Source organism: Symphalangus syndactylus, chromosome 5 (genome assembly GCF_028878055.3).
Source record: "Symphalangus syndactylus isolate Jambi chromosome 5, NHGRI_mSymSyn1-v2.1_pri, whole genome shotgun sequence".
NCBI lineage: Eukaryota > Metazoa > Chordata > Mammalia > Primates > Hylobatidae > Symphalangus > Symphalangus syndactylus.
This window is the reverse complement of record NC_072427.2, coordinates 133,613,447-133,635,941: the sequence shown is the minus strand read 5'-3', so window position 1 is coordinate 133,635,941 and position 22,495 is coordinate 133,613,447. Positions and strand designations below refer to the sequence as shown.

The window sequence follows — 22,495 nt, the reverse complement described above, 5'->3', positions numbered from 1 at the left end:
AGTACTTAGTAATTGTTAGGTATTACCTATATATATTACTTAGAAACCCAAGTTTTTAGTGAGTTTTTTGACTTTTGTCCTACATTTTAATTACTGCTCAGTTTCTTTTATTCATGTCTAAACTTACTATATAGGTTTTCTTTATTTTAACTTTTGAAATAGAATAATTGGTCTGTTGTTTGAATTCAGCAGTATGTGCGATTAAATTGAAGGGATTTATTCAAAATAGATTTTAATCCTTAATCAAACTTGAAAAAAAAGTCACACAAGATATAACTCTTCTTTTAAAACTAAAAGGTTCCTAAGTGATATCCCAAGCTCTCAGATTCTCCAGGAAGAGATGACTTGGATGAAGGAGATTCTTTCCAACCTGGGCTCACCTGTTGTGCTTTGCCATAATGACCTATTGTGTAAGAATATAATCTACAATGAGAAACAAGGTAGGTATTTGACCTTAGCAGTAAGTAAAATTGATTTCTTTCATGTTCTTAATGGTCATTTTATCTCTATATCAGTAAAATAAATTTAAATGCAAGGAGTAAGATCGTGCATGAAACCTTTAAAGATTTTCTTGTAGTTTATCAAGTTAAGGTAACTGTGAAATTTAGGATATATATTCTTTTTATATTTGTATAAAATATATTTTTTAGAATTGGCTAGAAACAGTTTGTGATTTCTGTGGGATTTTAAAATATAAAATGATGAAATGATTTGTTTATAAATTTAATTGCAAAACTTACTTGGTTATTCATGAGTTGAACATGTACCTGCTTGTAACGGGGGATGTGGAAAATCAACAAATTGACATTAAACTGCTTTATAAATAGAAAAATTGTCTCACAGTGTTGGGAAGGACAACAGTATTAAAAACAAATGTGTCTCCAGGTTTCTTATTATCTAGTTATTATGTTGATTTGTTAGACATTTTGATACTAAGGAGAGAGCTACAGATAGAGGAGAAATTATTTGTAGTTGTTCAAATTTATATCTACTAAAGTAATCAAGAAACCTTGGTAAATAATTTCAACATTTTTTGAGGTAGACTGATACTTTTTGGTGAAATGTTTTTGTGTTCATATTTGTACACTGTATTCAATTTCTGTTTTCATATTTAAGAACCACTTGGTTGTATTATATTACTGGGTAAAGTGGTTTGAGGTTTGGTTGCTAAATGATAGATGCCCTTCAATGCTAAATTGAAATTCAAAAATAAAATTTTGGTTGAAGGATTCTTACTAACTTAAAAAATGTTTTTGAAACTGTGTTTTCATTTTATAGGAAACTAGTTTTTTTCCCTTTTTTTTTTTCTTTTTTGAGACAGAGTTTCGCTCTTGTCACCCAGGCTGGTGTGCAATGGCATAATCTCAGCTCACTGCAACTTCCGCCTCCCAAGTTCGAGTGATTCTCCTGCCTCAGCCTCCTGAATAGTTGGGATTACAGGTGCACATCACCATGCTCGGCTAATTTTTGTCTCTCTCTTTTTTTTTTTTTTTTTTTTTTTTAGAAGAGATAGAGTTTCGCCATGTTGGCCAGGCTGGTCTCGAACTCCTGGCCTCAGGTGATCTGCCCACCTCGGCCTCCCAAAGTGCTGGGATTACAGGCGTGAGCCACCGTGCCCGGCCTTCCCTTTTTTTTTTTTTTTTTTTTAAGTGACTGGATCTCAGTATGTCACCCAGGCCTGGAATGCAATGGTGTAATCATGGCTCACTGCAGCTTCAACTCCTGGGCTCAAGCAGTCCTCCTGTCCCAGTCCCTTGAGTACCTGGGACTACAGGTACATGCCACCATGCTTGACTAATTTCAAAATTTGTTTTTGTGGAGATGGAATCTTGCTCTGTTGCCCAGGCTGGTTTTGAATTTGTGGCCTCAAGTGGTCCTCCTGCCTTGGCCTCCTAAAGTGCTGGGATTACTGGCATGAGCCACTGTGCCTGGCCTGGAAACCAGTTTTTGAAGATAGTTATTACAGTTGGAAGAGCCGATTTTGAACCAAAATTGTGCTGTTGTAAATATACTAAAGCCTAAGAATTCACATTAGCATGGTCATAATTATATTAAATTACTCTTTATGACCCTTCTTAGAGTGTAAGGTGGGACTATTCAAATACAAAGGTTGATAGATATAGCTGACTTTCACTTTAAGAAAACCAAAGGTACACTGTCAAGAGTGGTAGGCTTAAGCACATATTGCCAAAAATATATTTGAGAATTTTTTATGTTTGATATTTCAATGTCGATTAGAGATTCTATTTTTCAAAAACATACTGAGCTAACATTTTTGTTTTGAATCATCTTGAAATGATTGTGTGGAATGATTTTAAAAATTTCGAGTGTACCCTAAAACATTAAGTACTTGACAGTGTCCTTGAATGTCTTATTGTCTGTTATATATAATTATCATAGTACATATGCACTAGATTATATACTGGTAACCAAATCTCAATGCCATTTGTGAGACTAGAGCATTAGTTACGCATTACAGCAGTGTATGAGCTTGTAAATTCAGTTCAGGACCTAATAACACATTTTATATAATGGAATTTCAAGTGAGGGACTTCATCTTACATTTGAAGTGGACACTCAGCTTTATTTTTAACTGCAAGTTGATCAAAGAGAATCTGTTATTTCCTTTAGAATATAATTTTAAACTTTCATATTTTTATTTTTGTAAGTTTCTTTTGCATATTCATTTCACAGAACAAAACTTGTTTATAAAACCAAAAAATAAGGGACCAAAAAAATCAGATTACTTTGTCTTGGGTATTAAAAAATACATTTTCACTTTTTATTTAAATGGTCACTTATCTCTAAACTGTTGATCAGTTATGTGAAAAGTTCCCATGTTTTCACATAAAATCTTTATTCAGTTTGGCTTTAAGAATGCAAGGTTGTCATTTGTTTTTGTGCCAAGTTACTTGAATCATACTTTTGTGTCTAATTTTCCTTTCACAGAAAAATTTTACAGCTGTACAGATGAACTATTTTGATACATTTTTTAGAATTTGCCTTTTTTATTGAAGTCTAGTTTGTATCATTTGTTTTTTCTTTGTCTTTGTGGTTATGTATGTGTCTTAGTTACAGAAATGTTCTGTTTTTTTTTTTTTTTCTCTCCTTACCAGTGGTTTTATAATGTTCATTAGGAAGGCTAGTTTTGATCCCATGGTATCCGTTTAAAAAAGTAATTTCTATGTGATTAGTTCAAACATAAGCATTAAGAAATATGGTTAGAATGTTCAAATAAAAATCTAAAACTAAAGTATGACAAGAAGCTTACTTAACCTAGTCTTTAGTATTACGTTTCAAATTAGGAGCTAATGGTTTTAAGGTAATTTAACTATATGACATATTTCAGTGTTTACTATAAGTAGAAGATGCCATGCCTTATACTTAAAAAGTATGGATTATATTATTTAATAAATTTAATAGTCAAAAGTAGTCAATATTGAGTAAATTTAATATGCAAACTAGTTATGTTTGCATTTAATATGCAAATAATGTAATATGCATATAATATAACTAGTAGACATGTTTGCATATTAATTGCAGGCATATAACTAGTAGATATAGGACTTAATTAACAGATATGACATGATGATTCAGTTCACTAAAAGTGGAACTTTTAGTTTCTATCTTAACTATAACTTGAGAGATTAATTTAGATTAATTTAGAATTAAAATGTGTATGTATATGGGTATATGTATAAGTAACATATTTATTCACAAGGCACACATACTATGAGCACCCTGCAATTTGTAGGCATTTTTACATGTGAATGTTATTGGAACTGATAGGCATCACAGGAAGAAATTTTATGTATTTGAGATTGTAGCATAGCATTAACACTTACGGCAGCAATTTTGGAAAGGTTAATTAAAGATACAGACTGCAGTTATTTACCTTCTTTTGTTGCCTTATTATAGCATATAAATGCCATGTTGAGTCTTTTGAGATTAAGATAATTTCCATATAGAATAAATGATTAAGCTGCATATTCACAAACATGTTTGATTTGTTATTACTTCTTAAGTCATTCATATGACTTGAGCTCCAGGTTTCATTATTGTGTACCCAACTTTGAGATACCAATAGATAAAACTTAATAGGATGAAAGCCAAGGAACTGGCCTTGAAATCATCAAGCTCAGTATTTGTCTGCAGTATGTTTCAGACCCTTAATTTCTCAGAAGTACAAATTTTAGGCAAATTTCTTAAATTTATACTGGATTATCTTGATGTCTCTGCATATATGTTTAAACCATAGTAACTTAGATTTTGTACTAGAAAATCTCTAACTCTTAAAAGCAGATACATTTATAGCTTAGTTACTACCAAGAGAAGTCAGAAAGAATATAGATTTTGGAACTAAGCACATTTGAGTTTAGATCCCTACCCAATTACTTACAGAAATAAGTAGTATTAGACATATTTTATCTCTTTATGTCTTTATGTCAACACAGACTGTTCTTGACAATTTACATCAGAATCACCTATGGTACTTGGGAAAAAATTTGGATTTCTGGGCCCCACCCATGACCAATTACACAGTAATTTTTATAGATAGGCTTAGAAATTTTGTGTTTAACAGATTTTGAGGCAGTTTTTGTACTATGGATAGTCTAGAACTTTAGTTTGCTTTATTTGTAACTTAGAGACAATATCTACTTCAGATGGATGCTAACAAGATTTTAGATCATGCATATAAAATATATAGCACTGGACCAAGGACTTAGCAGCTCTTAGTTGTAGCTATTACACTAACGGGTTGGCAAACATTTTCTGTAAGGGGCTATGGAGTACAACTTTTAGGCATTGTGGGCTGGATAGTCTCCATTGTAACTTTTCAGCTGTGTGTTGAGGCATGAACACAGCCATAGACAATACATACCTAAATGAGTGTAGCTGTGTTCCAATAAAACTTTATTTCCAAAAATAGGTGGTGGATTGGATTTGGGCTGAAGGTACGTGGTTCACCAATCCTGTATTATGTTTATAGCATTTGTTTTACAAAATGTATCTGATTCTGAAAAAATGAAAAATGGTTACTATAGGCTAGAAGGTAGGTAGTTAAGTCCTGTAACTACTAGTAGGTAGTTACAGGGCTTAATTAACAGATAGATATGATGTGACAATTCAGTTTGTCTTTAAGTGCAACTTTCAGTTTCTATCTTAACTATAACTTGAGAGATTAATTTAGAATTACAAATGTGTGTGTATATATATATATGGGTATATGTATACATAACATATTTATACACAAGGCACACATACTGTGAGCACCCTGCAGTTTGTAGGCATTTTTACATGCGAATGTTATTGGAACTGATAGGCATCACAGGAAGAAATTTTGCCTCTACCTGCTCTCACCATGTCAGTTGACAGGACTCAGGACATGGGAGAAGAGTGAGCTTCCTTTCTGAAGTTGATGGTAGCTGTCAAGATTTTTGAAAAGTTAGTGCCAGGAATTAGGTGATTGGTAAGCAGCGGCCCATTCCTTGCCTTCAGTGAAATGACATCCTAAAAAGGTAAGAAAAGAATACTTAATGATACGGTGATAGAATTTGATATATAATAAGGAAACCAAAAGCAGCAGTTCTTGCTCCAGAACTATAGGAATTATCAGTCATCTTTTAAATCAATCATTAATTTAATAGACTTTATATTAAGTAGAACAAATTGTAATATTGCCTATGACTAACTTCAAATCTAATATTTTAATTTCAACTAATCATTTAATTACTGACGTCAAGAAATTACTAAAGCTGTTGAGATTTCTATCTCATGTCTTGATGCTCTCTCAGAATGTTTATTGGTCTCATGACTTTTGGTGACTTTCATTTCTCCTCCTGTCCCCCATTTCTTCATAAAAACTCATGTAAATACCTAATATTTAACTTTAAATTTCAGTAATGGCAATCACTGTTTATTTTCTCTGTCAGCAAAATACAAGAAGCTGATTTACAGCTGTTTAAGGAAATACAAATGAGTGGAAGAAAAGGAAAGCTTTTTCTGGGAATTAAAGAGTAAATCAGGTTTTGTTTTATTTTGCTTTGTTTTAAGAGTTCTATACAATATAAATAGAAGATGAGTGAGTCCCCATAGTCACTTGTTTGGCTCTAAATCTTATCCACTCTATTATTACTCCTGAGAAAGCTTTGTAGTTGTCATGTTATTCATGTTTTAATGACTGAGAAGAGTTTTTTCATTGGTAGTTTTTAAAAATTTAAATAAATACAAATTGATTTTTGTGTTTGGTAAACTATGTTTTCTAGGGTGGTGTTTTTAAATGTAGTTTAATCCTTAACTCTGTTTTAATTTGTATTCTCAACCACTAGTTAGCAGAAAATAAAATATCTGTAAGTCAGATAATAAAAAACTTAAATGAACTGTAAAAACCTGAAGTTATTAAGAAAGAGTGACCTAATATAGGTACTAGTTTGTTTGTTTTTTTTTCATTCATGCATTCTGGCCCACTGTGTTCAGTCTTGTACTTGAATAAAAATGTCAGAAACACCACACTTTTTTCTTCAGTTTTTCATGCTTTTTTGTCTTTTCCCCTCCCCCAGCAAATGTGTTATTGTGTGTCAGCATTTTCTGCAAACTTCTGTTTTTTCTACTAGCATTTAAATATTTCCTGTATCCTAGGGATTGCCCTGTGGATTGCAGGATGAAAGAGGAAAGGGACCCTACTGCCCCTCCAGGAGGCTGTGTATCTTGTAGCGGAGGAGTCCAATCACTGAACAGATACTTACATTTAGAATGATGAGTGCTCTGGTGAAGGGGTACAGAGTGCTACAGGACACCAGCGTGAGGACTGAAGGGAAAGTGTTTCAGACGAGAATACTCCCTGGCCTTTTCTGTATAAAATAGAAAACATTTTGCTAACAATAGTAGGATTATAGTTACTTTTCGTATTGTTCTCTTTGAACCTGCCTAACATTGCAGAGCAAGTAGGGTGAGTTGGAAAGATTTTTCAGGTTCTCATATTGACTATTTTGCTTTTCATTTTTATTCCTTTCTCCTAACAACAAAATAAAGGAATTCAGACAAACATGTCATGTGATAATTATATAGCCTTGGGTAATACATTATTATTTTTTGGTTTTAAAGTACTTTAAAAATTGGCAGACTGTTTTTAGTATACTAAGATTTGAACAGTTTAACCAATAGTGTGGGGATTTGATTACTCTGATAAAGATATGCAAGAAGTAAAGTAATAAAAGACAAAATGTAGGTTTGGAAAATTTAAATTGTAGTTTTATCCATGAATCATATACGTTACCCATTATGTGCTTGTCATTGTGATAATTACATAAAGATAAATAAAATAACACTCCTAGCCCTTAAAGTAGTAGTTCTTTACTTTTTAAAGGTCAGGGGTCCCTTGAGAATCTGAAAAATTGAGAATCTCTTCCTAAGAAAGTGCACATACACATAAAATTTTAGGGAATATTCTAATTGTCTTTTCATCCTTGAAACCCCAATTAAAAATTCATGTCTTAAAGAACTGACAAGATGATCATGCTATATGAGCTAGTTAATTATTAATGCTGATGTGGATATTCGTTTAAATAAAGGGAAATTTTAGAAATCAGAAGTTAAATTTATAGAAGGAAAAAGTATATTTTCTGTTGTTAGGAAAGCATTTTCCAGTAATTTGATTTTTCTGGCACCCTAACTAAGGGAAGTTGGCTTTTTAAATTTTACTTTGTTGCAGAAGATTAAATTTAAGGTTGAGTTCCACTTTGTTTGCAATAGTTTGAAAAAGAATAGTTAATGCAGATTTTTTTTTAAATTTTTTTCCTTTTAAGCTTTGTGTCTTGTACAATGTGAGTTTGCCAAATTTTCTTCATCTGCTACAGATTAGGTATGCCATTGTTGCTGCCATGTGGCGGCGCACCCCGTGCTTCTTAAACGCACTGACTGGAGGTTTATCGCATCACTTGTTCACATGCACGGAGCCTGGTAACAGCCTCATCTGTATCTTGTTAGCTTCATTTTCTTATTTTTAAAATTTCATTATTTATAAACTCAACATAGCATTTAAAAATAAAGGCTAGTTTTAATTAATTAATGTTACTACAAAAAGTCATTGCTAAAATTTTCATAGTGAAACAGATTTTAACTTTTGTTAAAATGTGCTATGCTTTAATTAAATTGTATTTACTCTACAAGCAGGCATGTTTTACCTGCCATTTTAACTGTATTTGCCAAATTCTAAATATAATTTTGAAAATTGAAATTGAAGCTTATGTTTATGTGGCAAAAGTAAGCTTCAGGACTGGGCTGTGTATTTTTATTGGCATGTAACAGTTAATATGAGCTCTACAAGACTTTGTTTTTAAAGAGCTAAAGCTATCAACAGCTGCAGATTTAAAAAATTATATATTAAAACTGTTAGGTTAGCTCAGTTGTACAGCTTAGTGAATCTTGTATCCTGAGTTTCTGAAGGCTGGTGGATAGATATCTCTGAAATCATTGTGTTTTATTCTTCTTATTGATAGTTTTGTATAGGGAATTCATCTTATTCTCTTTTAAAATAACTTTTTTCCTCTAATTTATTTCTATCACTTATCGTACATAAATTTTAAAATAACAAAAATAAAAGAAAAAAGTCACTTGTCTATCACCTGTTAATAGTTTAAACATTTTGGTTTATTTCCATTCATCCTTCCCCCCATGCATTATTTACATATATATTTTTTCTCTGTAGGCATATTTTAATTTGGATCACATTTTACTACTTAGTATCTCCTTTTCATATGACATTTGTAATTTCCCTGGTCATTATTTTTGAAAATGAGATTTCTTCATGGTTTTATTTCATTTTATTTTCATGCCTGTGAGTATTTTATCATGATGGTTGTCTTCACTCTCCTACTCCCAATGATTCCTAGAAAAGAAACTTTAAAACATGTTTCTACTTCCCATTCTGCAGTTTAGTAAAATGATTTGGTTAACTCTAAGACTTTTTGTGGAATAATGTTCTGTGAATTCAAGTATACAAGGCAGGAGGATCACTTCAGGCCAGGAGTTCAATACCAGCCTGGGCAACATAGCAAGACCCCGTCTCTACAAAAAACAAAAAGAGAAAAAAATATATAATACTTGAGGTAGTTGAATTGCCATGATTTATTGTCACCAATATTTTTAAATCTTATATTTATTATAATAATACACATTACATTTTAATAACTGGGTTATAACATTGATTATTCTCACTTATTTTATTCTAGATGTGACATATTTAAGTAAGTTTAGAATTATATATTAAATACAATTATATTAAAAAAATTTTTGCTTTTACATAAAACACTATTTGCCATGACATTTTTTGTCATATAATTTTGTTTTTCTTTGTGTTTGAATATGATCAAATACTTCCCAAAATTAAACTTACAAATGTATATCAACGTATTATAATTCAAAAGCTGTTCTTATTTGGGAAATAAATAACAATGTGTAAAGACCGAGAATTTGTTCTCCTACCTAAGCCTGATGATTAAAAGACAGTGTAACTATGCAGATGTTAAACATTTTCTATATTCTTACAGCCATTTCTGTTCATATATCCATTTTAACTCCACGCCCCTGTAAGCCTTTGAGTTGTGATCCCTGGTGAAGACAGTGACCCACATTGATATATATATTTTTTAAGGTTTCTCTCTCTCTGTTTTGCTTTTTCTCTTGAATATAGAACCTATATCTTTGTTAAGGCAAATCCTTTATAATATTCATTACTCAAAAGTTAAAAGTTCCTGAGTAGTAGTATGAAAGAACTAGATTATCTTTGGAGAGTTATAATAACATGCCTATATATGGAGCAGTAATTTAGAATAGGCATCTATTTAGCTTATGTGAAAATTTCTCACATTTATAAACGTTAAAAGAAACCATACTTTTGCTTTTTATAAGGTAAAATCACTACCTTAATGCACCTTAATGCTGCTCAGATATGGAAACCTTAGTTAGGTAGTATTACAGGAAAGTATAAGCGTATGATAGCAACTAACTTCTTGTTAGTGATCTTACATTGCTCAGCAAGTATAGCATTATTGCAAGATTTACGGAATTCAGGTCTTTAAAAGTTTATATTTTCCCATATGCAGACAAGCTTGTCAGTTTACTGTTGGAGTATCATAGATAAAGTTTTTGTTAAAATTACACAGATTATTAGCAATTTCCAAAGATAAAAATTATGTTTCTAATTAAACTTGAATTTTTAAGTAACTGATGCCCCCATGTGGCAAAAGATGTATTTTGCTTTTGCTTAAACTTGGAGAATGACTGTCTTTTCATTTTTCTTTAAAAAAGTGGACATTAGTGTTTACAAAGAAGCTGTTGACCAAGAGACATAATTTGAATTTTGTAAAGCTCATTGCCATAAAATTCACAGCCCCTTACCCTGTATTGTCTCAGAAGTGCATGTAATCAAGCACGTACAATGAGACAAAATATTGGAAGCTATTTAATTACAAATAGCATAGGGATTTTCTGATCTTATATGTGATTTCTTAATGTCTTTATTTTTGTGTCTCACATAGGTGATGTACAGTTCATTGATTATGAATATTCTGGATACAACTACCTGGCATATGATATTGGAAATCATTTCAATGAATTTGCAGGTATAACTAATGGAGTAACTTATTTAGCTTTGAAACGATATTTTCAGAATATTTTATTCTTTTTTTAAAGTAGATAAACCGTGAGCAGGAGCAACGTTTTCCCACGTGTTGTTGACCGTTTTTCTTTGCTTTTGTTTGTCACTGGCGGAAAGCAGAGATGACCAAAATTTCTTCCTTAATTGCTATCAGAAAGTAATAGATAGGAGAAAAATAATGATTGTGGCTTCTGTTGAGACCAGACATAGCATAAGGTGCTTCATAAATCTTACCTCATTTTTTTCTCCACAGCAGCCCTACAAGGTAATACTCGCAGTTTACCTGTCAGGAAAGAAATTCACCAAGGTCACAGTAAAATAGAGAGAACTAAGATTTGAAGCTAATTTTTAAGCATTTAAAAAGCCTTTACTGTTTCCATTGTAAACTGAGGCTTTTGGAATATTAGTTCACTAAAAAGTTCAATAACCTTTTTTGACTTTGTGTATGAATATTGAGAAGTTGCTCATTTTTACCCCTATTAATTTATAATTACTTAAATTAAAATTACTAGTTTTTTAAATGTAAGTGGAAAGAATTTAAAATCCATTTTATCACTGTTTATTTAGAAACGTGAAATGCTCTAAAAACTAAAGATTAGAACATAACCCTGAATGGCTTATATCTAGTAGGAATTTTTTATTGTTGAATTTATATTTGTATAAATTTATGTATTTATATATTTTTATATACTTCAGATTACCAGACTGGGAAATACTCTGGGAAAAAATTTTAATTTGATGTTTCCAGTTATTTTGGACTACCAAGCTTATTATATACATATAAGCTGTACATATTTTTACGTATCTCATCTATGGAAGGGGAACTAGCTGTGCATATAATAAAATATTACCATGTTAGTAATATAGACGGTCACTGCTGTGGATATGAAATAGAAAGCTCCAGTGATTTTCTAATGATTTGGTGGACAAAAAAAGTGAGCTAAACCTTGTGAGTTAGGGAGAGGTTGGATGTGCAAACTAAAGAGAAGGAAAGGGGAAAAAACTTTAAGATGAACTACTTACTTTTATAGGATATAAAATTCATGAAGGAGACTACAAAGATATAGAACTAGTGAGGTAGATTTAGACCAACTTCTAAAGAACCGTGGATGACAAAATAGTATGAACTTTGTCTTCCTGGTTAGTATTTTCCAAACTATAGATCATGAAATTAAATTTGTGGGGTAATGACTTTTTTTTTTTTTTTGCAAGGAATGGAAAAGAGAAACAAAATCTCAGAGTTGGAAAATGTTGTTGGGATAAATACTGTTTTGTGAAATTTAGTATCAGCTGGTTCTGTGTATAAGATCTCAAAGAAAATGTATTCTTGGTTGCAGTGAGCCGAAATCATGCCACTGCACTCCAGCCTGGGTGACTGAATGAGATTCCGTCTCCAAAAAAAAAAGTATTCTTACCATGAGTCATGGTTTAAAAAGTTTTATAGCCACACTTTGGGGTAGTGCTCCAAATGTCAGCATGCTTAAGAATTTCCTGGGTTGCTTCCTAAAATGCATAGTTTGGGTTTGTGATGCACCTGGTTCAAGCTACACACTTTGAGGAAAAATTGAAGCTATGAGAGTTAATTTGGTGATCAACAGTAATGTGCCTTAGCGTTTAAGCTGAAATACAGAATGATTGGTTTATTATTTTAATAAATGCTATTTACTTAACATGCAGTATTCCAGCCAAAATGGAACTTTTCATTTTTTATGAAAAAATGGTGGTTTTAGGGATTATTAAGGTATGCAGAAGAGTTTATGTTTTAAAATTTTTGAGTGTATTTTTTTTTTCTTCTAAAGGTGTGAGTGATGTAGACTATAGTCTGTATCCAGATAGAGAACTACAGAGTCAGTGGCTGCGTGCTTACCTTGAAGCCTACAAAGAATTTAAGGGCTTTGGGACTGAAGTTACTGAAAAGGAGGTAGAAATACTCTTCATTCAAGTCAATCAGTTTGCATTGGTAAGTTTAAATGTACACAATTAATGAAAGGTTCTTACTGTAATTTAAAATGCTTCTAAATTTTCGTCATCTTAGACAATTTCCTATTTTAAGTTTTGTGAATTTTTGTTCAAAATAATGAAAATACATGACCATTTACAGTATGCATTACCCATTGCATTGGTTTTAAGGACAAAAATTTTGTTTCATTTCCTGCTATATCCCCATCCCCTAGAACAATGCCTGGCCATATGATAGGTACTCAGTAATTATTTGTTTAATGAGTAGATTCTTATTAAGGTTAGGATTGATGCATAAAACAATTTCTTAGTCTATTCCTTTCTTTACATCAAAGTCAAATTTTACAGGAGAGGAGCTTTTCCACAACACATTTTATGATTAGATCTTATGTGATAAAAGTAGGTTGGAAGAACCTATAGGATTGTGTTTTTTATGACTTATCCAGTGTTTTGTCTTCTTGACCTTCATTTGATAAGCAGTTATTTCCAGCTTTATTGGTGTCTTAAAGCTTTATTATTAAGACCTACTTCTCTTTACATGCATTTATATTTTAAAGATTAGCTCATTATCTTTTGAGAATAGTATGATACATTAGAATGATCTTTCAACTAAGGTGTTAGATAATTAAATGGAATAATAAGCCAAAGCTATTTTAGCTGCTGCTTTTTAGTTTTAATATAATTTTGCATAGTTGACATGGGAAATACTTGTTATGTTGTCTGTACAGATAGACCCTAGTGGTATACAGGTATACCATTTTTATAGTCTTAAAAGTACCATATGCCCAGAGTTACTCAGAATACATCCCAAGTAAGAAGGTGTCCTGAAATGTTCCTTTACCTGCTGTTCTTTGATCTATTTTCAGTACAATTACTGGTTCAATTAATGACATGCTCTACAGCTGGTCCTAGAATGCCTGCTTTTCTATTTATTGTACTTAAGCATGATCTTAGAGAATGTAGGGTTTTCTTTCTCATTAGGTGATTTAATGAATTTCAGAATCAACCTAATATTCCATTTATGCACTGAATTAGTTAATTTCTACGTAAAGTACACATAGCTCATCAATTCTTAACCATCAATCCCATTGTTTGCTATTAGAAAGCTGACTTGGATTTCCTTGCAAACTTTTGATGACATCTAACATTTTTGGGGGATACTGTGACTGTATCCGTACATGGCATTGAAAAATACCTTTGCTTCTGATTTGATCAATTGTTTATAAATATTCATCAATCAGATACTAAGTACTTATTGTTATTCTAGGTCAGTAGATTGGAAAAATAAAAAAAAATGCATTCTTTTAAATGCTTGTAATTTAGAAGGCCAAATAAGATGTACAGAATAATTCTTTTGGTGGTAAAAGTTGACACTCATTTCTTTTTAAATTGATTTTATTTTAATATTTACTTTTATTTTTATTTTGAGACAGTCTTTGCTCTGTCATCCAGGCCTGGAGTATACTGATATGATCACAGCTCATTGCAGCCTCAACCTCCTGGGCTTAAGCAGTCCTCCCACTTGAGCCTTCCGAGTAGCAAGTGTCACCATGCCTGGCTAATTTTTAAATTTTTTTGTGGAGATGAGGTCTCTCTATATTGCCCAAGCTGGTCTTGAACTCCTGGGCCTAAGTAATTCTTCCCGGCTCAGCCTCCCAAAGTGCTGGGAATTTATAGGTATGAGCCATCATGCCAGACCTATTTTTTATTAGATACAAGGTCTTGCTCTGTCATGCAGGCTGGAATGCAGTGGTACGATCATAGCTCACTGCAACCTCAAACTCCTGAGCACAAGGGGTTCTCCCAACTCAGCCTCCCAAGTAGCTAGGACTACAGGTACACGCCACCATGCCTGGCTGATTTTTTAAAACTTTTTGGAGAGACAAGGTCTTGCTATGTTGCCCAGGCTGGTCTTGAACTCCTGGCCTCAAGCAGTCCTCCAGCCTCAGCCTCCCAGGGTATTGGGACTACAGGCATGAGCCCTGTGCCCAGCCATAACACCCATTTCGTTGTAAAATTATTAGTAAATTGGAATTAGAAGGAAACTTACTTACTCTGATTTAAAATGAAAAAGAATATCTTCATGAAATGAACAACAGATATATTAATAAATGTCATACGTTCAGTAGAAGGTCTGATTGAAAAAAAGATAAAGTACAATTAATAGAGGCATAAAACTTCAGTACCTTTTAAATAACATTTCTGAATAATTTAATATGTCCTCTGAACTTACATATACTAAGTTTTTTCATAAGGGCATATAGTAAGTGTTATACTCTGAGATTCTGATACCAATTTCTAGTTCTTCCTCATTAAGAAACCTTAAAAGCCCTTTATTTATTTCAATTTAAAAAATTTTTTATTATTATACTTTAAGTTCTGGGGTACATATGCAGAACGTGCAGGTTTGTTATATAGGTATGCATGTGCCGTGGTGGTTTGCTGCACCCATCAACCTGTCATGCACATTAGGTATTTCTTCTAATGCTTTCCCTTCCCTAGCCCCCCACCCACTGACAGGCCCCGGTGTGTGATGTTCCCCTCCCTGTGTCCATGTGCTCTCATTATTCAACTCCCACTTATGAGTGAGAAAATGTGGTGTTTGGTTTTCTGTCCTGTGTTAGTTCGTTGAGAATGATGGTTTCCAGCTTCATCCATGTTCTGCAAAGGACATGAACTCATTCTTTTTGATGGCTGCTTAGTATTCCATGGTGTGTATGTGCCACATTTTCTTTATCCAGTCTATCATTGATGGGCATTTGGGTTGGTTCCAGGTCTTTGCTATTGTGAATAGTGCCTCAATAAACATACGTGTGCATGTGTCTTTATATTAGAATGATTTGTAATCCTTTGGGTACATACCCAGTAATGGGATTCCTGGGTCAAATGGTATTTCTGGTTCTGGATTCTTGAGGAATTGCCACACTGTCTTCCACAATGGTTGAACTAATTTACACTCCCACCAAGACCGTAAAAGCATTTCTGTTTCTCCACATCCTCTGCAGCATCTGTTGTTTTCTGACTTTTTAATGATCACCATTTTAACTGGCGTGAAATGGTATCTATCTCATTGTGGTTTTGATTTGCATTTCTCTAATGACCAGTGATGATGAGCTTTTTTTCATATGTTTGTTGACTGTATAAATGTCCTCTTTTGAGAAGCGTCTGTTCATATCCTTTGCCTACGTTTTGATGGGGTTGTTTTTTTCTTTTAAATTTGTTTAAGTTCCTTGTAGATTCTGGATATTAGCCCTTTGTCAGATGGGTAGATTGCAAAAATTTTCTCCCATTCTGTAGGTTGCCTGTTCACTCTGATGATAGTTTCTTTTGCTGTGCAGAAGCTCTTTAGTTTAATTAGATCCTATTACAGCTTTGGCTTTGGTTTTGGCTTTGGTTGCCAAAACCAAATTTAATGAATTTCAGAATCAACCTAATATTCCATTGCTTTTGGTGTTTGTAGTCATGAAGTCTTTGCCCATGCCTGTGTCCTGAATGGTATTGCCTAGGTTTTCTTCTAGGGTTTTTATGGTTTTAGGTCTTATGTTTAAGTCTTTAATCCATCTTGAGTTAATTTTTGTATAAGGTGTAAGGAAGGGTCCAGTTTCAGTTTTCTGCATATGGCTAGCCAGTTTTCCCAACACCATTTATTAAATAGGGAATTTTTTCCCCATTGCTTGTTTTTCTCAGGTTTGTCAAGGATCAGATGGTTGTAGATGTGTGGTGTTATTTCTGAGGCCTCTGTTCTGTTCCATTGATCTATATATCTGTTTTGGTAGCAGTACTATGCTGTTTTGATTACTGTAGCCTTGTAGTATAGTTTGAAGTCAGGTAGCATGATGCCTCCAGCTTTGTTCTTTTTGCTTAGGATTGTCTTGGCTATGCAGGGTCTTTTTTGGTTCCATATGAAATTTAAAGTAGTTTTCTGTAATTCTGTGAAGAAAGTCAATGGAAGCTTGATGGGAATAGCATTGAATCTATAAATTACTTTGGGCACTATTGCCATTTTCACGATGTTTATTCTTCCTATTCATGAGCATGGAATGTTTTTCCCTTTATGCATGTCCTCTTATTTCGTTGATCAGTGGTTTGTAATTCTCCTTGAAGAGGTCTTTCACATCCCTTGTACGTTGTATTCCTGGGCATTTAATTCTCTTTGCAGCAATTGTGAATGGGAGTTCACTTATGATTTGGCTCGCTGTCTGTTATTGGTGTATAGGAATGCTTGTGATTTTTGTAAATTGATTTTTTTTTCCTGAGACTTTGCTGAAGTTGCTTTTCAGCTTAAGGAGATTTTGAAAAGCCCTTTATTTATCAAGTCAGTTTTTGTTTTGATTCCTGTTCTTATTTTATCAGAATTTTGCTGATTGTTGTGTGCTTTTCCTGCCCTTCTGGGATGTCACAACTTTCTTGCATCAGGGCCTCTGTTGCTATCTTCTTTGGACATATCTTCTTTTCTTTTTCAAGACTTTCTGTAGCTTCTTTTTATCTAGCCATTTATCTTCCTTTCTTACCAACTCTTAATTTCCTCCGACTGTTTATTAAGTATGTGCTTCTCACATCTCAAGCATTTGAATGAATCAATAATTGTGATTGCAATGTGAAATAAAAGGAAACCCTCAATCTTACGCCCTTATCCTTCATGCATTTCTCAGACACTGCAATCTGCCTTTTCCCTCACTACTATAAAAAGAAAATCAGGTAAGGCTTACCAATCATGACATAATTGCCAAGTCCAATGTAAATTTTTCAGTCCTTACCTTACTTGATCTGTCAGTAGCATTTGACAGTATTTACCGTTGATTTAAAAAATGTTCTCTTGTTGACTTTTGTGATAGTTTTACGTATGGTGAAAATAAGGAAATGATCAAAGTCTGGTTTCATGAATTACACACTTTATTGCCATACAAAGATTATTTTTTCCCCTTAGGTTCACAATGCTTAAAGAGAGGAAGAACAACCTGAGCAAATCTCACAGGGAATATACTCAATAGATGAGGTACATTAACTACATAATGAGTGAGTTCCAAATTGTTAAAAGTCTAGTCCAATTAGGATGAAAGCAGGAGAGGATTGAGCGGTACCTTTTTACGATTAGTTTCTCGGGCTTGACCAACATAGGAGAGATCCATGAAAACACTTGAAGTTCCTGGACACAAGAAGTTGGACGTCAGTGTTGTCATGACGAGACTTCAAAGATCCAAGGCCTATAGAGGCCTGAACTCTGCTTTTGGAGAAGTAGCTGACAGAGTGCAGTCTGTCACAGACTAAGTGTTCAGAGTGTCAAACTGTTAGGTTTATATGTATTTTGAAGTCCACTAGTTAAGGTCAGTTATTCACATGGGGTCCGAGAAAGTGTAATGTAACATTCCCAAGAGGAGAAGGAGTTCACCCCAAGTACTCACATATGGAGTTTGTATTAGCGTTCTCCAGAGGGACAGAACTAATAGGATATATGTATATGTGGAAGGAAGTTTATTAGGGAGAATTGGCTCACCTGATCACAAGGTGAAGTCTCACAATAGGCCGTCTGCACGCTGAGGAAGAAAAGCCAGTAGTGGCTCAGTACAAGTTTGAAAGCCTCAAAACCAGAAGAGCCGACAGTGCTGCCTTCCATCTGTGGCCAAAGGCCCAAGAGCCCTCTGGCAAACCACTGGCGTAAGTCCAAGTGTCCAAATGCTGAAGAACTTGGATTCTGATGTCCAAGGGCAGGAGGAGCAGGAGGAAGCATCCAACATGGGGAAAAAGAAGGAAGCCAGAAAACCCAGCAAGCAAAGTTATCCTACCTTCTTCTGCCTGCTTTGTTTTTGCCATGCTAGCAGCCAATTGGATGATACCAGCCCACATTGAGGGTGGGTCTTCCTCTCCCAGTCCACAGACTCAAGTGTCATCTCCTCTGGCAGCACCCTCACAGACACACCCAGAAACAATACTTTCCTAGCCAACTAGGCATCCCTCAATCCAATCAAGTTGACACCTAATATTAACCATCATAGGGTCTGATGAGATTTCACATTCTCCTAGGGAGTGGGAGTAGTTGCATTTTACATATGCAATCTGATAGTTCTCATATTCGTGTTTTTTGTTTTTTTTTTTTTTGATATGGAGTCTCTATCGCCCAGCCTTGAGTGCAGTGGTGCAATCTTGGCTCACTGCAACCTCTGCCTCCTGGGTTCAAGCAGTTCTCTGGCCTCAGTAGCTAGGAGTACAGACGTTTGCCGCCACACCCAGCTAATTTTTGTATTTTTGGTAAAGACGGGGTTTTACCATATCGGCTAGGCTGGTTTCGAACTCCTGACCTCAAATGATCCACCCACCTCGGCCTCCCCGAGTGTTGGGATTACAGGTGTGAGCCACCTCACTTGGCCATATTCTTTAAGGGTGGGGGAATACATCATTTTAAAGCTGTGTGACAAATTCTCTTTTTGTACTGTCTTGCTCAGTCTCTTAATCTGGCTCCTCTTTCCTCCTCTTCTCCCAGCCCTCTTACATGTTAACAGTATTCCCTAGTGTTCTGATTTGGGTCTACCCCCTCCAAGTTCTGTTCTTGGTTCCTAAAATGTTCTTAATTTCAGCCCCTTCTCCTTTTATTTTTGACTTTTGATTGAGGACTGAATCTCTTACCAACATTAGCCTTTACTGGTCTCTTTGCCTTCAGTTTTTTTTTGTTGTTGTTTTGTTTTTCCTGTCTTTAATTTATTCTGCATATTAAAAAATGATCCTTTCTAGTAATTACAATTTAATTAATTAGATTTTGTCACTTTTCTATTTTATGGCTCCCTGTGACCTACAGAATGAAATCCAAATGACAGCATCTGCAAACTCTTATTTCCCACTACTTCACACCTCCTACTTCTGCTCTAGCAGAGTCATTTTGTGCTGGCATACTCCATGATATTTCATGTCTGTGTACTTAGAAGCTTATTCCTTCTACCTGGAATGCCCTTTTCCCCGCATCTCTTGGCAGATTTCTCTTATTCCTTATGGATGTGTCTTAAGTGCTGTTTCCTTCTTAGATAGTTTATGAAGCTGCTTTGATAAAGAAAAGCAGGTTTGAATAATAAGATCAGGGTATACATGTTTTGAAATATTATAAATGGTTAGTAAATGTTGATTGCTCAGGCCATGATACAGACTTCTAAAGATTATAAGACTTCACTTGTCGTTGATTGTTTAATGTTGAGATGGTGGCAAACAAAAGTAGGTATATGCATTATAAAACCAAACAGAGTATACGTAATGGCTTTGTGGAGCTTTTCTTTTTTTTCCCCCCATTATATGCACACTGGGGATTTATTTTAGTTATTTATTTACCATATAAAGCTTTGAATATTTCTTTGCAACAGGGGTAAGTAGTCTAGAAATTAAAATACCCTTTAACAGAGAGACTTACATATCCATAACTTCCAAATGTGAAAGAGATAGTATAGTTACAGAATTTATTACTTTTTTGGATGTACTTGTATTATGGGGGAATGCAAATGATGAATGGGCTGTTTTCTGCCTTTGTTTCTCATCCATTTAGAATCTACTGTTATATATTAATTTATCACTTTTCCCCCTATAAAAATGGTTGCCTACACAAATGAGATTTCAGTGAGGTTTTATGGATAATGCTTCTCTAGTGTAGAATCATTTAGTTAATTTGTATAAGTATATGAATAAAAACTGATTGAGAAATATAGTTACCATCTCTGCTTGACAATGGTGAGAAGAGCTAAGTTGGTATGTTTTTAAAATGCAGAATGACTCTTGATTTCTCAGTCTTTTCCACTACAGAGCAAATTTAGTAGGAAGAAGAGATTAGGATACCATCTATAGGTGATTTTATATCAGCGTAGAATATGCAAGGCGATTTAGACTAGTGGTTCTCAAATTTTTCAATCTTAGGACCCCTTCATACTTAAAATGTTTTTGAAGACCTCTACAAGCTTCTGTTTTTGTGAAATAATTAACTGTATTTACCATATTAGAAGTCAAAATTCAAACATTTAAGTATATATATATATATATATATTTAAAATAAATCATTACATTAACGCAAATACCATAAATAGAATAACTATTTTTCAAAACAAAAAACAATTTAGTGAGAAGAATGGCATTATTTTACACTTCTGCAAATTTCTTTAATGTCTGGTTTAATAGAATACAGAGGGATTCCCGTATCTGCTTCTGCATTACATCTTTTGTGATGAATTGTTTCATTTCAAGTATATGAAAAAAAGTTTCACACATGCATATTGGAAAAGAGGAGTATTTTGCCTTTTCAGATAATTGTGGATATTATTTTTTGATACTAGACCAAAACTCAACAAGTGATAGTTTCTTAAAGGTTAGTTGCCATGAATAATCTGAATGTATCAATTAACTTTTTACTCTATTACATTAAAATCTACTGGTTTATCTTACACATTGAATGATTCTTTTACCTGTATGTGATTTTGTAATTTTAACTTATTAGTTATTTGGAAAATAATTGATTCATTGAGTTGTATAGATCTTCCAAATGTTGACACATCTCATTGTAAGATAGCTAAAGATCACATGTGTTGATATCACCACGAGTGTCATCAGAAAAACTTATAGTACTATATTGAGAAGCTGTTAAGCTCACAGAATCACATACAACTTTTCTCATGTTCTAATTTTAGGGTGAAAACTTGAATTTTATCATTGGCAACAAATACTGTCAGTTATTTTCACTGAAATGACAAGTTATCTTTTTTATAGTTGAGAAAATGTCTGCCAAATACCCAAGTCTGATAACTCTAGTTTGATAACTCTAGTTTGTATATTAGTCATTTTTTTGAAGTAAAAATTGTGTTCCATTAAAAATGTGCACATTCAACTCAAAAGTCAGTTACCCAAGTGTTTTTCCTGAGACAACCATTGTACTTTGGATATGCAGTAGACATGCTTTATATGTACTGTCTATTTCCTCCCACAGAATACTAGAGCATGTACTCCAGGGTAGAGATTTAATAAAATTAATAGTTTTAATGGCTTCCCAAAGGACATTCTTTAGTGACATTGGCTTTTTACTGTTACTGTGTGATGGTGAAGAATAAGACTATTACACTAGCGTGATTTGCTACCACTGCCTTGACTTAAGGTAATAGTAGTTTCACCCTCACTGCTTTTGAACCATTGGTGCAAATGTTAACATAGTCAAAAAGGCACGTAACGTATCAGTGTAATTATGAAAGTAATTTCGGGCCTCCGAAACCTCCCATGGGTTCATCGACCACTTTAAGAACCTCTGATGTAGACTTTGAAAAGAACGAAGTCCTCTAATTTCATAATTTCATTTCTCAATACCTGATATACTTTTTAAGATAGAAGACCATTTTTGAAAATCTTTATCATTTTTAATCATTCTGGTTTCAGATAGTAAGAATAGCTAGCATTCTATTGAATGTTTGTTATATGCCAGGTATAGGTACTATTATGACCTACATTTTACAGATGAGGAAATAAAGGCACCACGTTAAGTGCTTAAAGCCACGTGCCAGAGCCCAGCTTGTTTTTTAACTTTTATGCTTCATGTGCAAGTGACTGTAGTTGTCTAGTCTTTGCTACATTGTTTATTCTTTTCTATCCCTATATCAGGTAAGAAATTATATTCCTGTTATTTTTTTTTTTTTTTAAGAGACAGGGTCTCACTCTGTTGCCCAAGCTGGAGTGCAGTGGCATGCTCTTCACTGCAGCCTTGAAGTCCTGAGCTCTAGCGATCACCAGCCTCCTGAATAGCTGAATAGTTAGTGGTATTTTTTTGAGGAAGCCAAAAACAGTGCAGTGTGCTTTTTAAATAGAGATCTTTAGGTTGAAAATTTTTTTTTACATATATTATTTCCTTTAGTCTTTAAAAGAATCCTGTGT

At 33.7% G+C, this 22,495-nt stretch overlaps 1 protein-coding gene across 1 annotated transcript in view; it reads left to right on the top strand.

The window, feature by feature from the left end:
- ETNK1 (ethanolamine kinase 1) overlaps positions 1-22,495 on the top strand; it is a 65,750-nt gene that overhangs the window by 36,126 nt on the left and 7,129 nt on the right. Inside the window, exons 4-6 of the mRNA XM_055280376.2 lie at positions 298-440; positions 10,539-10,622; positions 12,457-12,617. Of these exons, the coding sequence (XP_055136351.1) occupies positions 298-440; positions 10,539-10,622; positions 12,457-12,617 (388 nt within the window). The remainder of the gene's footprint in view (positions 1-297; positions 441-10,538; positions 10,623-12,456; positions 12,618-22,495) is intronic.